This window comes from Onychostruthus taczanowskii, unplaced genomic scaffold (genome assembly GCF_017590055.1).
Source record: "Onychostruthus taczanowskii isolate IOZ18803 unplaced genomic scaffold, ASM1759005v1 scaffold33, whole genome shotgun sequence".
NCBI lineage: Eukaryota > Metazoa > Chordata > Aves > Passeriformes > Passeridae > Onychostruthus > Onychostruthus taczanowskii.
The window spans coordinates 5,305,971-5,323,870 of record NW_024500683.1 but is presented as its reverse complement, the minus strand read 5'-3'; the positions used below and the strand labels follow the sequence as shown (position 1 = coordinate 5,323,870).

The following is a 17,900-nucleotide window of genomic DNA, read 5'->3' as shown; positions in this document are numbered from 1 at the left end:
GTACTATTTCCTGATGTAAGAATCCCATGATGGAGCAGGGAAAGGGCTCCTCTTCCTGAGTAGCAGTTCATACCACAGATGATGAACTGACCATAAACCTCCATTCCCTGTCTCCGTGTGCTGTTGGCAGGGAGCAGGTAGAGCTGGGAAGGAGGGATGGGTGAGGCAAGTTGTTTTTAAAGGTCTTATTTTACTCATTATCCTGCTCTGATTTTATTAGCAATAAACTCAATTAATATCTCTATATTAAAACAGACTAATTATATTCTGTTTTGCCTGTGATGGTATTTGGTGAGTGATCCCTCCTTGTCTCAACCCATGAGCACTTTGTTATAACTTCCCTCCCCATCCAGTTGCAGAGGGAAAGGATGAAGAGGATTTGGTGGGTGCCTGATGTCCAGCCAGGGTCAACCCACTACATCCAGCCACAGGAATATGGAGGTGAATCACGTTCAGTAGTTATAACAAGTCAGCAGTATGGAAAGCATGCTGGGCTTTCTGTATATCTTACAGCAGAAGATAAAAAGAAACCAGATGCTGATATTCCTCTGAATTCTTGCCATGGTGAAAATAATTTGGTCTCTTCTCTGCAGCACACCTACATGCCACCTCATGAACCAGGACTCTTGGCTCTCAAAACCTGTATCTACTAGACACAAAAGGTCTTTGGAGAAATGAAACACTAAGATACTCTTCCACACATAAACTTGTGATAGAATGGCTCCTATTGGGTTTTTTTTTTTCTGCCTCTAAACATACTCTGCATTTTCCATAAGATTTGAAGATATATGTATGAAAAGGAGGAGAAAAAGTATAGTCCAGGGAGAGTTCAGGTAACTCAGTAAACTAAAAAGCTTTCTGCTAAGAGCAGCTGCTGAACGCTGTCTAACATATGCCGTGGCACCAGAGAGCATTACAGCAAGGACTGGCCAATATATAAATTAATTTTTAAGTTCTTTAATTTTTTAAAGAATTTTCTTTGAAGTGTTGATAGGGTAATGGAACTATATGCAACGTTGCTCATCTAATTCTGGTATTTTGCATTCCTTTTTCTTTCCAGTTCAGGTCCCTGATTATGGTGGGATTATTATTTATCTCTTTTGAGGGAGATAAATAAAAATGCATTGGCATCTGTTCTAGGCAGGTGGAGAGTAGCACAAATAGCACAAACAGAGTTTTCTGCAGAAGTAAATTATCTGGCCACAAGCCATGGGCAAGCTGAAGCATGTACTAGAAAAAACTCCTTGAAACAGATTCTTTCACCTCCTGAATTCTTAAAGGTTAAAGCAAATCCAGTTTCAAGGGTAATAATAGAATGACAGCATCATCATATACTGATGATATCTAAGATAACATGCAAGGGGGAATTTAGGAATTCACGTTCTCGGAGTACAAAGGTAATATGTGGGCAGTATTTAAAAATATTTCAGAGAGAATCAAAGACTCTATGAAGCTACTGTGAGAACATATTTTCTGAGTATCTGAGACATGAAAAAAAGCTGGACAGATACAGTGAAGCCTTTTTTGTTTTCAGTATGCAGCTCCTCTCAACTACACATTTGAAATGTATGATCAGAACCTTCTTTAAAAGTCAGATAAAAATTCTTAATCAGCTACAAATTACTTTCAGCATCAAAGTATGTTAATATAAATTTTTTTTTGGTTTATGCTTTTAAGGTTAAAATTAATACAACACATTCCAAACATAATTACTAGTAAAACATACTATTTAATTAGCTATTTAATAAATCATAGCTTTAGGTCTGAGATCCTATACATTTTAAAGGCATCATATCAAATTCTGAAGTACAAAGAGAATGTTAAAAATTATTGTGAGCCAAAAATTAATACTTCTATTAATGCTATAGAATATTTTATGCTGTATAAAATTGCAGTGTTCTCAAATATATAACAGATAAATACAGGAAAGTCTGTCACTTGCAAATTGCATTGCCTGATCTTTAACAGCAACATTTTTTACCAGCACATTGATGATACACAAGACATTATTCTGTAGGAGCACAAAGGTGTTGAGAAGAGCATAAGGACCTGAGAAGGTGAGTACTAAAAAAATTAGCAAAGATATTTCATCATCCTAAGTGTTACTGATATCACTTACTCTCTTTAAAATAATCATGCCATTTTAGCAAATGGAGGGACACTGTAGTTCTCAGGTAAATATAACTACAGACGAAAGACAACAAAAAAAAAAAATAAGTTTCATAAGTCTAATGGATGAACTCTCATTGAATATTCCTCACCTTCAGAAGTGCAACTCAATAAGAGCACTGTTGTATTCCATTTTGTTTAAATGGTATGCTCTGTCTCACCCCTCCAAAATGTATGGTATATTCTAAGCCTGTGGTCCTGCCCTGAACCATCCTGTACCTGTCATCCCATTGGCCCAATGTGATTCCACGCCCACTTCAATTCCCCTCTTAAGGTGTGCCTCTTTCCCCTTCACTCCCCTAGGCTCCCCCTCCTTCCCCCTTCCCCCTTTTCCCTCAGTAACCATGCTGTTCCCGGGGGTGGGACCCCAAATAAACCTTCATCTGCTCAGCACCCTCAGAAGCCGTGTGGAGTCTCCTTGCCTGCCTGCTGCTGCCAGCCAGCTCACAGCCTAGGGGGCCCTCTGGGGACATCCCCGGGGTGCCCCCACCCCAAAACGAACCGCAACAGAGCACTGGATGGAAAGTTTGAACTTTTCAAAATTTGGATGCCTTTTTTCTGCTTAACTTAAAGGCATTAACTTTGCACTTTATCTGAACTTATAAAACTATTGTTAGATTCTGTAGAACATCCACAAAATTGAGGGGTTTTTTGATATCGAAATAAGTTCAATTTCAAACTGTTCTCAAATATAATATTCAGAGTTCAGAATAAATATCTGAAATTAATTCAGAAATTAGAATAAAACTGAAAGAATTTGAGAGCTTATTTTCTTAAGGTAATACACATTATATTTAAAGTATCTCTTAAGTGCCACCAGCACTATAACATTTCTGTCTGAATCACAAAACAGATTAAACAAGATCAGAATAAAAAGTTTATTTTAAATACTGTTTATACCAACTTTTGTTTTATAGACAAAATGAAATATAAAGTTTGACAATCTAAAGGTACACAGAATGACCACAATGAAGAAAAGGATGTGTAAGGATATTTTTGAAGTAAAACTCCATACTTGAGATACTCAAGACATAGAATTGACCTTTCTATTCCAAAATCAGATGAAAAGCAAATGATTTAAAATTCTGCTTAATGTAAATTTAATGACGTACTATTAAAAAAGAAAAAAAAGTAAACCACATAAAGTTCAAGAAGTAGCCAAACTATTATCAGTGTATTTGAGGATTGTCTTCACAACACCCCTGTCTTACTGTCCACCATTTTATAAAATGTGCATAATTGCAAAGCATTCCAGTCATGTACCTGATAGCAAATTGTGAAATTTTGTTGTCTGCTAAGCAACTAAGCTATTCTGTTAGATAAGAGATGCATCAAGCTGAGTAATGCTTCTGCTGACTTTGCAGAAAATGCAGTTATGTAAAAGAAAGACAGACTGTCCAGGTGAGGCTTTAGTGAACTTGACAGATATTTCTTTTTCTCAACTGTGTTGTTTTACACACTTGCTGATTTTTATATTTACTTTGAGGTCTTTTCTGTGTAAGATATTGTAGTAGTTAAAAATCCAAAATAAATCTTAATTTTATTTACCTCATACAGAGTAATCCTTTTTGTGAATGCCTATTACAGATTGAAAATTTATATCATGTGTCAAACCACTCCATCCTCCTAACTTCCATGAAAAAGTATTAACTCAGAGAAAGTCTATGACTCTTCAAATGTAGACTGCCCTGAGCCCAGCTCATCTATGTCCATGGGATTACATTGTACATCTGACAGGCTGCTCTGGCACAATCTCCCAGCAATAATCAATCTTCCCTAGCAGAAAAAGCCAGCCAGAGCCCCTGAAAAGGGGCTACCCAAGGCTACCTGAGCTGCAAGTCCAGCCCAGCCTTGATGTGTGGTGGAAATGTGGGAACAGACATAAGCCTGTGCTTCTGGGATGGTCTAGTCTTACCAAGATAGGAAGTCTACAAAATGGAAATGGAAGCAGGTGTTTCAAATGCAGAACAGGTGTGGGGAAAAAAATGAACCTGTTTGCCTTCCTTTGTCAGCAAAACAAATGATTTCATGTTTTCCAGATGACCCTGCTTCAGGCAATTCCTATAAAGCAGCTATCAGAGCGCTGAGAGCACTAATACACCTAAATTGTCTGCAGCAGACCCACCAATGTGCTTCCTACAGACCCTGCTCACTGTCAATGAGTTCACCTGTGGGTACCCTGATCTGCCCTGAACTATTCTGTAGATGTTTTTTATTCCAATCCTGCTTCCCTCCCCCACCCCAGAGTGCTCTTTGTAAGGCGCTTTTTTTTTTCTTTTTTTTTTTTTTTTTTTTTTTTTTTGATGGATCTCTTGTACATACATTACAGATTTGTCTCTGGTTCTGTCTCCTGCTGCTTCTAACTTGCTTCCCTACTCTGGGGCTTGCCAGGGACCCTGTTACCAGACACTTTCTGACTTCTCTGTGTAAATGCTGCAGAAGTGTTCTTTGCTTAGTGGTGGCAACATTGCACTGCGATGAAACTTGGATTCTAGTTTGTGACTCCTCTCATGGAGCAGCCTGGATCTTGCTGCTCCCTGTAAAGAGGTTCAGTCTACATAATGCGTTAGGGTGTCCGTCAGCTGTTCTAGACTTGATTTGTGTAAGGGATTAAGTCTTCTTAAACTTACTTGTGTCAAAAAGGATTGGCTTTCACATAACTTACTTTCCTTCAAGATTTATTTTACTTGATGGCATGGAGGATATACTATCCACACTTATTACAGAAGGAAGAAACTATTTAAAAACATCCAATGAATGTTAAACCAATTAATAATGTACTGTAAATACAAAACTAAATATTTCCTCAGACTGCAGATATCACATGGACTTCTCCTGTGTATTTGTGGAATAAAAAAAGTAAAACAAAGCCCAGAAATTTAAAGTAATGGAATGATTTCAAAAAGCCCACATGCCATTTTTCCCTTCTTGGGCAAAAAGAAGAATGACGAAGAGCATGATGTGAAGAATATATGAATGTCAAACTAAAAAGTCACTGTGAGGCCTACATTATTGATGAGCTTTAATACTGTTATTTATTAATTATACACAGGTGAAGCAATGACAGACCATATTTTGCTATGTGGGGTACTATATATATTCAGAATTAAGAATTAAATTTCCCAAATCTTAACTGTACAATCAATATTACATAGATACAAATCCTTGAGAGAAACCAGTGAGGCAATATCTGCTTAAAGTAACTGCCTTCACATTTTTGTGGGCATCTTAATAGGAAAGAGCTTTAATGAAGGACATGTTTACGTAAATATGGGATTTTTTCCAAATAAGGAAAGAATTCCAAGAAGGGCTTCCTTTAAACCAGAAGTAAACAGATTGCTATTTATTTAGACTTACCAATCATCATGAAAGCTGGAATTATTTAATGCTGAACATTGATGTATTGAGATATAGTTACCACAAAGCTATGGGAGAAAGGACAGACTAGGAATTAATCTGAATGTGAACTGGGAATTACTCTGAAGCATTATGCTACATTAGAAGGACTGAACCAGAAGATGACAATATAGAGAGTCACCGCATGACCAAAAGTTTAAAAAGATTGGAAAGTTATTAAGTTAATTTTTAAAATCATACTGAAAACTTTCAAGTTTGACATGTGTGAAGTTCTCTTATAGGCAGCAGAGGGGAACTTGATATTTAATCTCAAAGTGAATTTACTATTTATGAAGAAAAATGGAGTACATCTGGATTTGTTAAAAAGCTAAATTATAGAAAAACAACATAACAAACAAACAAAAATGAGATAAGAATAAATGTGGAGTTTTTAGTTGTACACAGAGATACAAATCACTGATTCATAACATGCAATTCTGACTGAACTTACAATCTGTTTTGTATGGGAAAATATCCCAGGATTATAAACCCTCAGAGATTATGAAAATGTAATTGCCATGTTGAAATTATGAAAATGTAATTGCAATGTTAAAAATAACATTTTTATAAGTTTAAACAGCCTTTTATTAATTGTTTGTGGTTTATACTCTGAAAACTCAGAAAATATATTCAGTTCATGTGGTAACGTCTTACACCTAATGGGTGGTATTATGATATTTCTATTTTCTTTAAATTTACTTCTATGAAAATGTCATTATATAATATCTTATTGCATGATAAGATAAAGATTCTTTTAAAGGGTTTTCCAGCAATATATAATTATATCGTTTATATAAGCAAGTCCTCACAGTAACAGTCACATGGTTGAGATTGGAAGTGACCTCTGAAGGTCATTTTGTCCAATCCCCCGTTCAAGCCTATCCCGGTAGGTTCCAGCCAGGCTGTGCCCGGTGGACTGCTGAGGCCAGGATAGTCTCAGCGGAGGCTCAGACTTGGTCCGACCTCCCAAGCCATTCCCAGCTGCAGGCAGCCAAGCAAGCTCAAGTGATTTCAGCTCTTAGTGATTATCAGCTCTTAGAGCTTATCAGCTCTTTTGGCTTGCTTGGGCCGAGGCAGCAGACGCAAGGAGAGAGAGGAGAAGCGCTGTATAAGGTTCTGCAGGATTCTTTATTAGGGTGTCCCATGAAGGGTCTCAGTGACAGCTTCTTCTGCCGAACCAGGCAGAATTAGGGGTTTTTATACCCTACGGAGGTTTGGAAACTGTCCAATAGAAAGGGTCAGGGGAAAGTGACCTATAGGCTTACAGAGAGATAAGCATGGTCCAAAGACGGATAAAGGGTCAGGGGAAAGTGACCTATAGGCTTACAGAGAGATAAGCATGATCCAAAGGCGGATGAGAGGGGCTTCTAAGGCCCGAGTCATCGTGACTTAGCATTTCCTAGCTCAGCATTCTGACCTCCAAGGAGGCCTTGCAGGCCCTGTGCCTGCTACACAAGCCAGAACAGCCTGACCCACTTTCATGGAACCATGTACAGATGGCTTTTCAGTATCTCCAAGGATGGAGACTCCATAGCCCCCTGTTCAATCTGTGGCAGTGCTCAGTCACTTTCACAGTAATAAAGTATTTCCTGATGTTCAGATAGCAGCATCTATTTCCCTTTGTGCCCATTGCCTCTGGCTCTGTCACTGAGCACAACTGAAAGAGCCTGGCTCCATCTTCTGTACCCCCTCCCTTCAGGTATTTGTATGCATTGGTAAGATCCCTCTCTGAGTCTTTTTTCTTCATGCTGAAGCGTTTCAGCTTCCTCAGCCTTCCCTCATGGATATTAAAAATTACTGGATCCTCTATTGACTCCTGGAATACACCACTGACTACTTCTGGAAAGGCTGACTCCATAACAAACATTTCTTCTGGACTTGGCCACTCCTCCAGTTTTCAGTTCACCTCACTCTCTACTCACCCAGCCTTTACTTCATCATTTTTTTCTTGAGGATCTTGTGGAAGATCATGCAGAAAGCTTTGTTAATGTCAAGGTAGACAATACACATTGCTCACCCCTCATCTACAAGTTAGTCATTTCACTTTGGAAGTTTATCAAGTTGGTTAAGTATAACTAACCCTTCCTGAAACCATGCTGATTACTTCAGATAATTTTCTTGTTCATGATTTCCAGGATTAACTGCTCCATTACTTTAATAAGGATCAAGGCAACAGCCAGCTGCTTGAAGTTTTCTAGGACTTCATATTTTTGCCATTCGTGAAAAGTGACATTTGCTTTCCTCCATTCTTTGGGTGCTTCTGCTAATCAGTATCATCTATTAATGTTAAATGACAGTGACTTTGCCATGATATTTGCCAGCTCTCACAATATTACATATCCAAAGAAAGGCAGAAAACTGGTGAGGGATCTGGAGCACAAGTCATATGAGGAGCAACAGAGGGAGCTGGGGTTGTTGAGCTGGAGAAAAGAATGCGGGGGAATCGTATTACCCTCTTCAGCTGCTTGAAAGGACGTTGCAGCAAGGCGGGCATCAGTCTCTTTTAGCAAGTTACAAGTGACAGGATGAGATAAAATGGCTTTAAATTGTGCCAGGGGAGGTTTAGAAGGGATATTAGGAAAAAAAGTCTTCCCTAAAAGAATGGTCATGCATTGGAAAAGGTTGCCCAAAGATGTGATGAAATTGCCACCCCTGGAACTGTTCATAAGGTGTGTGGGTGGGGAACATGGGTGCAGCGGTGGCGGCTGACCTTAAGGTGTGTCCCGGCTAGCTGCGGCCAGCACTGCCAGCAGCACGGGGGCACTCTCCCGATCCGGGGCTCGGTCAGGGGAGCGCCTAAGGCTTTCGCCTTAAGGGACGAGGATCCGCGGCTGAGAGAGAGGTAGAGGGCTGCTAACCCACAGGAGGCAAATGAAGAGACGGACTCCAGTGGTAGTGCAGTCCAGGTTTAAGGTCCAGGGGAGCCACCAGCTGGAGACAAGCCAACTGGGCTCTGACCTGGGTTTTTACAGTGGGGCGGATACAGAGAGGAAAGGTGGTCTCCAGCGAATCACAGTAAAGGTGGGAGTGGTGGGAGGATAACAGGCATGTAGGGAAAACCAATGGGGGAAGAGCAGGGGAGGAGTCCTGGCCCCTGATCCAATCACTCAATGCCCAGGATGGAAGATTCTAGACAGAAGGGTTGGGGCACCGATTGACAGACAGGGAACCAGGGAGGGACTGAGGGAATGGATACAATGGTTGCTAGGGGTAACAGGGAGGAGAGAGGTGACGGATGGGGCGATCAAGGAGAGAGAGAACCAGGGCAGAACCATTACAACTGAAAGGGGTGTAAGGAACAAACCAAATCAGCATATAACATAACAAACACAATACAACACATGGGGATGTGGTTGAGCAGTGAACATGGTGGTGCTACCTTAACATTTGGGCAGGGTGATCTTAGAGGGTTTTTTCAGGTTTAAAGACTGTAAAATTCTATGATGGTATGATTTGTGAGTGCATCCCAACAGGGCCCATAGGCATACATATTGCCTAAGTATTTCCTGACGTGTTTCATCCATCAAGGGTGTGTCTTACTTGCTTCAGACTCTTTCTCTGGTCTCCAGGATGGTGGATTTTTGAAGGACAATTTTTCCAAATGCCGTATTTACTGCCTCAAACTTTTCCATGTCCAGTCTCATTAGGAATGGGACTACATTTTCCTTTCTCTTCCCTTTGTCACCTACATATTCACAGAAACCCTTTTTGATGTCTTTCACATTTCTTGTCATATTCAACTTGATCTTTGACCTTCCTAAACTTATTGCTGTGTGCTCAGATAGTGTCTCTCTATTTCCTGCCAGGCTACCTGTCCTTCCTTCCACCCTCTATGAGTATACTTTTTTTTTTTTTTTTGGTTGGATTTGGCCAGGAGTTCATTGATCATCCATAGAGGCCTCCTGGTATTTTTTGTCCACTCTTTGAGACAAATAGCTCTTGAGTTTAGAAGTTGTTATAGATTTTCTTAGGCCCTTCCCTTGAGGGTTTTATCCCATGGGACTCTTCCAAGCAGATCTTACACTTCACAGTATTGTCCTTGTAGAAGATATCAGAGTGGTTGAAGTTCCTCATGAAGTCCAGAAAAGTACAAAATAAGGCTTGAAGCCAACTACTGTAGATGGAAATACATTGTGTTAGATTTTGCACAAGTGAGCCAACTACTGTGTTCTTCACTTCTATTCAGACATACAGTTCTGCTATCATAATAGAATTTAAGTCACTTCAGGGAAAATTCTGTTTTATTGCACATTTATTAATAAATGAGCATGAACAGGAAGCAACATCTTTTACTAAATGTGCAAGCAAATTACCAAGAGCTTGTATAATCAACTGAAATCGAGGACAGCAAATCTGCAAATGCATATCACGTACATAAATGTGTAAATGAATATATGTAAATTAAAAATGTAAATTAATATAAACATATTTGAAATTAAAAATGTTCGTGCTTAAATGTTAAAAGTATATGTATCTAGCCAGAATATAACATAATGAAAATATAATTAATGTAATTAATATAATGATTTTTTAATATAATGAAAAAGTAGCATTGAAATTATTATTACTTAGTATTTCAGTGATTTGACTTGGACTTAAAAATCTAGTACTACATACACAATCTGGACTAGAGCAAAAGCAGTAGAGAGCTTGGAAGAAGAAGCTGTAAGTTAATGTCTAGTTAGTACAAATGACACAGTGCATTCTGTGCTATTTATTTTTGCCATTGTTAGTGATACCACAGATTGTCAATAGAGAAGCATTTGGAGCATTAATTGCCTGTTCTTGATGATATAGACTAAAGGCTGGAAATGCAACACTTTGGTATTACTGTATTCAAAATTATTTTCGGTCTCCCACATATAGTCTGACTATTATTATTCACACAAAACAGAAATTGGTACAAAAAGAAATCATAGCACCAGGTTGTGTAGGATTTCTCTAATGCAATGCAGAAATCTACAGCCCATCTCTTCCTAGAAAAGATGTCTAGGACAGACAGATGCCCTATCTTCCTCCAGTGTATAGAAGGGTTGTCTGAACAACTCACTCAAATATAGCTCATTATATTCTATACATGCAAAGAGATGATCTTATTCCTCCTGAAGCTCACATTTTCCTGTTCTGTACCAAAACATTTGTTCTTATCAGCCTGTGTATGACTGAAGACATAACATGTAAGACTGCATAACTGTGAAATTAAAGTAATGCAATTAAAATTGTATTTTGGAACTTCATTGATTTTTTCCCAACAGAATCAAAGCTAATACTCAGAATTGTGCATTTAGTGGAGGGAAGGTCAACTGGGGAACTGTTAGGAGGCACAACATAAGAATTTCAGTGCTAATTAAGTTAAAGCTCCAGTGAAACATTCAATCACAAATGTATGCATATTTATGTATAAGTGTAATTAAATAGTCACATAAACATTGCTTACCTAGAGTGGGACAAATACATCTATAATATAAGGCACTTCAAAAGAGCAAAACTTACCTGTGAACCCAGCAGCACAATAACAAGAAAAGTGGCCACTTAAATCCATACAAGTAGCTCCATTTTTGCAAGGTGAACTTGAGCATTCATTAACTTCAACTTCACAGAAGGGTCCTTCATATCCAGGCACACAGTAACAGCTGTAATTATGCAAGTGGTCCTGGCAGAATCCATATTGAGAGCACTGGTTTCCAATGCAGTTGTCTATATCAAGTTCACAAAATGTGCCAGTGTAACCAAGGGGACATATGCACCTGTTATTGAAATGAGAGGAGAGAAGGGAGGAATAAAAAAAACCAACTAAATCACTGGTCTGGAATATATAGGTCAATTATCACTAATAATGTTAACAATACTCTGCCTTTAAATTACCCACAAATGAATCACAATTTTTTTTTCAGTCGTCTCTCCTTACCTTTAATTAGTCACAAAGTAACTTCATTTCAAATGCACTGCTAGCAATAATTAAATTAAAATCTTAGCTATTTACATTGGAAAAAGTAGGAGCTATATTCATATTAAGCTTCAAATGAAAATATTGAAAGAGAAAACTCTTATAAATATGAGTATTATGCATTTTAATTGTTTTTTTCTGAAAAAAAATGGTTAGCTGCTACAGTATCTCTAGGAATAAACAATATTACAACCTGTTTGGATATAAAATCAGTATAAAAGTGCTTTGTCATTGGCAATAAAAGTTACAATTTCTGTCTAAGCAAAAAAGTATCTACAGAATACTATAGATATTTTTCATTATATTTTATAGAAATTGTTCAGAGTATTTTTTCCAAAATTTAGACAGACATCTAAATCCTGTAAGGCCAGAGATGGCTTTTTCATGGTTACCCTTTCTACCTTTTTGTTTTCTTTTGCAGAAGGAATGAAAACAAATTTGAATTATCTCATAGCTGACCCACATCTCATAAAATTTGAAAATCCCTTTTACTTGGCAATATATTCTTTGATCGATCCTCCCCTTATCATGTCCAGAGGTGTCCTCACACATGAAGTAATTTTATAATTACTATAATACACATTCTTGACCCACAGAGATGCCATCCAGAAGATGGAAAGAACTAACAAGTTAAAGAAGCCTTGATTATAGTAATTTTCTCTACTGATCCATCTGGCAGAAAGAGTATTTTTCCCTTTATTTTTAACACAAGTGAATGCTCATGTGGCTCTTTGCTTCTGTCCTTGTTTACAGTGCCTGCATTTCTTATGGTAGACATATGGAAACTAAATCAGGAGCTGTGTGCCTTAGAGTACAGCTAATGGACACCAACTGCTAATGGGCTTTTAGTCCATGGACCAAAACAGAGCTTGCTTGAAGTAAGCCCTCCATATCTCACTTAGTGTGGTTGTGAGCCCTTCATCACTACCATTTTTGCCCTACAGATCCTTTGCTACTGCAGTAATGACTCAAGTATATATATCTGTTGTATTCTCTCTCCCAGCCTCAGTCACTTCTTAGTAAATGAGAAATCTCTACCTTCTCTAGAGAGCTTCTCACACAAGTTGATTCTGTTTCTCATTTTTAAGGGAATGGAGTACACAAACATATCATACATACTTTACTGTGCTGGTTTTGAATGGTGTAGAGTTAATCTTCACAGTGGCTAGTACTCATATCCTCTTGGTTTCAATACACTGTTTTGGATTTATGCTGGAAACAGAGTTGCTAATATAGAGATGTTTTTGTTATTGCTGAGCAGGGCTTATACAGAGCCAAGGCTTTTTCTGCTTTACACACTGCCAGCCTGGTGAGGAAGCTGTGGCTGCATGGGAGGCTGGGAGGAGACACAGCCTGGACAGGTGACCCAAACTGACCCAAGGGATATTCCAGACCATGAGACATCATGCTCAGTATATCAAGTGCGGGGAAAGAGGAAAAAGTGAGGGACATTTTGACTCATGGCATTTGTCTTCTAAAGTAGCTGTTAATCTGTGATGGGGCCCTGCTCTCCTGGAGATGGCTGAACACCTGCCTGCCCATGCGAAGCAGTGAATTCATTCCTTGTTTTGCTTTGTTTGTGTGCATGGCTTTTGCATTTCTAATTAATGTGTCTTTCTCTCAACCCACGAGTCTTCTAACTTTTACCCTTCCAATTCTCTTCTCCATCCAGCTGGTGCAGGAGTGAGTGAGTGACTTCATTGGGCTTGGCTGCAGGTGGTGTTAGACAATTACATTTATAGCTAAATATAAATTTTGACTTGCATAAAAATTTCATTATGCATAAACATTAAAAGCAGGTGTGCTTTTAGTTACCTTTAGTTGCACATTTTCTGAATCTGCCTACAATAATATTGTAAATAACCAGTCATATTAATCTTTCTGGTGCAGTTGATCACTTTACTTCCTTTTTTTTACAGTAACTATTAGTGTGTGCGCTGTAAAAATGTAACTATTCAATCACTCCTTGAAAATACAATTATTATCATTAGCATTGAATGGAAAATTTAACTTAGAGCTCTCCTTAACAAAAATATGAGGATGAAGAATTTTCTGTCCTTTCCTGACTATTACTAGTTGTATAGCCCATCTTCAGAGACCACAGAAGAGCTACATGGAAACAGATGTGATGTGGAATCTTCTAGTTTAGGTTTCATACTTCTGATTCCATACTACAAGCAATGATGTCATGAATATCTTGTTTTTCAGTGCTTTGGTGTCTGAAGAAATCAAAAACAGCTAAGAATGAAATGCACTTTGTTCTTCCTAGTGAAATTATACCTGGATGTCTTTTAATTTAGTATGAGTCATCTCCTACAACAGTGTAATTAAGTTCTGTACCATTATTATTATTATTATTACTACTAGTACTACTATATTTTTTATTCTAATTCATTTTCTTTTTATTATCTTCAACCATACTAAAATATTCAGCATGATATCAGAAGTTTTGAGGCATGGATTGATTTTCAGTCTTATTTGCTTTGAAGTGTAAATGTTTCTCTACAATTAAAAAAAAAAAAAAAGTATACAGATATATACAATACCAGAATTTCCATTTGTAGGTATATTTCTAGCTCAGGGAACTTGCATTTTGTCCTTATCAGAGGGACAACCTGGCTGTGCACTGGCATCTCAGCAGAGGGGCTCAGTCTCTCCACGGCCTGTCTGGGAGTCAGTCCCTGCACTGGAGTCAGTAACTCCTCCCTCTCCTGCTCCAGCTTCAGCTCTGGGATGGCCTGTCTGGGGTGTGTGTGTGAGACCTCCCAGCAGAGACCAGGAAATGCTAATGACACCTCCCCAGCCTCTTTCTTGAGGAGGACTAAAATGTCAGCCTTACAGAATGGGGGAACAGTGAAAGCAGGAACATGGCACCAGAGACCAGCATATGAAAAGGTTTTATGTTAGAATTAATGGGAACAACAATACTTTCTTAGCTTCACATACGTCCTCTTTCATCCACAACAAGATTTTGAGGGTAAGAGATACTAAGAGAGAAAGCAAATACCTCAATGCTTTTGCTACAAACATGGATTTTAGTAGTGAGTAGCAAACTCAAGTCATTTGAGGATCACTGGGCTCCCACATATATCATGCAGATGACTATAAGTTACTGCTCCAGAGCTGAAACATATATTAATTATGTTAATATTGCACGATAGTTTGATATACTTGTGAAATAAATGTTAAGTGGAGATGCAAAGACAGGCATGGAATTTAGTCTAAGAAGGAATGTGTTGCTAAAATGAGAATGGTTATGGCACAGATGGAATGTGTTTCTACCAACTTTTTATCACTAAATTTCTCAAACAGCAGATGTGTGGGAAAATCAGCTGGTGCAGGTTTGTCCAGGCAGTGTAGCTGTCAAGTTGTCACCAGAGGCTGCCTGCACTAAAGATGTAGTGTGACTTGTGTTATTGACTAAATAAACATCAAATGAATCTTTAAAGTGACTGCAAAAAGCCAAAGACCAGACTGAAGATGTGTCTATGCTGACCTGTGCTAGTACATGACCTTGCTATTTTCTATATTGATACAAGAGGCATATAGGAACACTGAAACCTGGACTTAGTAAAGATTTCCCAGAATCCCTCTACTTTGTTTTCTTTATATTTATCATTCTTATATATATATATACACACATATATAAAAGCTTATTAGTATTTGTCCAAGTATATTAGCTGCAATTATTCAGTATTAATTATCCCTTTTTGCCATTGAAATGTGAACTGTACACACATAAGTGGTTGAAAAGGTTATTTAGTTTCATTTTGACTTTTTATATGCATCTCTATTCTCTGCAGAAAAGCCATTGTATAACTTATTGCAGAAGTATTCCCTAAGATATTGTGACATATATTCACCCATCTTCTCGAGTTCTAGAAGTGAGTAAAAGTATTTCTCCTCTTTCTCTAGTGGAAGAAGCCTATTATTGCTGCAGACAACTGTGTATATTGCAGTACTAACTTTATATGGCACTGTCAACTAGGTCCTGCAGTCAAATTGCATATGTAGTATAGGATGAATAAACTTGTAAAAAGAAAATTAGATACAAAAAAATATTCTAATCAAACAGCTCAATTTACCCAGCTGGAAGAAAATGGAAAAAGTCAAGGATGAATAAAATAATACAAGCTTTAAATTTTGTGATACTCAGAAGTCATCTAAATTATGTTTACTTTTCACAATCTTGCTGGCATCATGCAAAGAAGTGTTTCATATTCTAAAGCATTTTACTCTACAATGTGTCACTTTACTCTTCTGTACTGAGATTAGTTAATTATTTAATTGTGTGCACTGAAATTTGTATACTGAATACTGAAGAATGTGTTGGCAATTCAAGTTTTATCATACACCAAACTTTATTTCTTAATGAGACATTTTCCTGCATAAAAACTAAGGAAACACTGATGTCAGAGCTATAGCTATTGACTAAAATACATTTTTAAAATATATTAGTTCATAATGACTTTTTAAACAGTGGTAAATCCTACAATGCAGCTTCCACATTCCCAGTCCTTCTTGCTTTCCTGGGGTTGTGGTAAATGTAGCACTTCATCTGAACACACTGGACTGAAGAAATGGGAAACAGGACAGGTAATGGAAAGTACACTGAGTTTTAAATTGGGTCTTTTCACTCTGTTGTTCCTTTCCACTGAATAGACAATAGTAAAGTATCTACTGTTATTGTCTTATTTCAGTTAGGATCTTGGTTGTCCAAAATGTAATGTTGACAAGAAAAAAAATTACAAGGGTGACAAAATCAGAGTAATAAACTTCCCCTTGGATTTCAAAACAGGAGGTTATACTCCTGAAAATCTCATTCATTTTAATTATTCATTAAGTGCTTCTCATTGAAGCACATTAAATAAGTTCTCTCTTTTCTCCTATGCAGAACATAATCAAACAGTACAGGTTCTTTAGAAGAGAAAAAATATTATTATTTTCTTTTTAATCTGGAAGCATTTTCTATTTGCAGAGGTAATGAATCTTATCTGTAGTTTTTTCTCTCATATATGTAACCAGAGGTCAAGAGATTCTTTTCGCATGTGGATGCAATTACTCTGTTTCATAGTATCTGCCAGATTCATAGTGACAGCTACACCATCAACCCAGTGGCAAGAGCAACAATTCTTTGAAGTTATCATTTCAAACACATGCTGATTGACTTACTTCATGGTATCGCAAACAGCACAGACGCGGCTGGCAGTGCAACAATTAATTTGAATTAATTACAGGTTTTGTGTCACTGTGATTGGGGCCACTTTAGTTGTAAAAGGCTCACTAAACCAAAGGAGTAAAACTCTTAAGACTTCTTACTGTAATTATGAGGATCTTAGCATGCAGCCTAGCTGAGAATTACACTGTATTAAAGTTTAAAACTCCCCTTCCTTCACTTACAGCAATTCCTCAATCTGAACTCAAAGGAAATTCTTTGCATATATATAAATATACCTCTAGGTGACACTACAGTCTGGAGCAGTATTTCAAAATGGGAGGAGAAAAAGAACATGCCATGGTAAGGAGACAAAAAGCTAGAAATATTTCCTTCAGTTGACAGCATATTTCCCATCCGGAAAAAAAAAAAAAATGATGGCTGGCAAAACGAGATCTTACAGGAAGGGGATGTTCCTGAATCAAAGTTGGATATTTTCTATGATTTCCTAGTGTTAGCATTACTATATCAGCTACCACTAGAAAAATACATTATGATCAAAATTTAATAATTTAAAATTTAAGATTTCTTAACTAAGAGAAAGGTCTAGAGTTTTATGGTAATTTTATTTAAATAAATTCTAATATACATAAAATGTTGGCATATCTTTATCTTCTGCACTCATTAAGAGATTTTGAATGGCTGTAATAGTTTTTAAAATGGATCTCTGTACAGTTTTTTACGGCACTTATACATTTAATTATCCATATATTCTGCTGACAGTTTTCTTATGTCTTCCTGAAACTACTTTGCATCAAATACAGCTCTTGATAAATACTTTGATAAAAATTATACCCATTTTAGGACAGAAATGCAATTACAAATCTTTAGAAAAGGTGCGTGCACTTACATTCAGCATTTCCTCTTTTATTCTTTTGTTTTTAATCATGTATTGGAAAGGGAAAATTATTTTTGTTTCACTTGCTAACAATAATTTGGCAAACATCATTATTTTTAAGGCAGGCATAGTTTAGTTAAAAAATGCTTCACTGTCATTGAGAAACCACCACACTCTTTCAACAGAGCAGATATTGTACAGTAAACTTGATACACTTTATCTTGACAAAATAACCAGTTCTGTTCTTTTGGGGTCAAGTTCTCTGCTAACAAAACCAACCATCTGAGATTCAGATCTTAATGGTGTATTTTCCTGTTTCTTAGATAAACAGATTG

General features: G+C 37.4%; 1 protein-coding gene across 1 annotated transcript in view; it reads right to left on the bottom strand.

Moving 5' to 3' along the window:
- EYS (eyes shut homolog) overlaps nt 1-16,689 on the bottom strand; it is a 614,241-nt gene extending 597,552 nt beyond the window's left edge. Inside the window, exons 1-2 of the mRNA XM_041410576.1 lie at nt 16,685-16,689; nt 11,059-11,312 (exon numbers count right to left, since the gene is read on the bottom strand). Coding sequence (XP_041266510.1) covers nt 11,059-11,312; nt 16,685-16,689 — 259 coding nt within the window. The remainder of the gene's footprint in view (nt 1-11,058; nt 11,313-16,684) is intronic.
- Between the last annotated feature and the right edge of the window lie 1,211 nt (nt 16,690-17,900).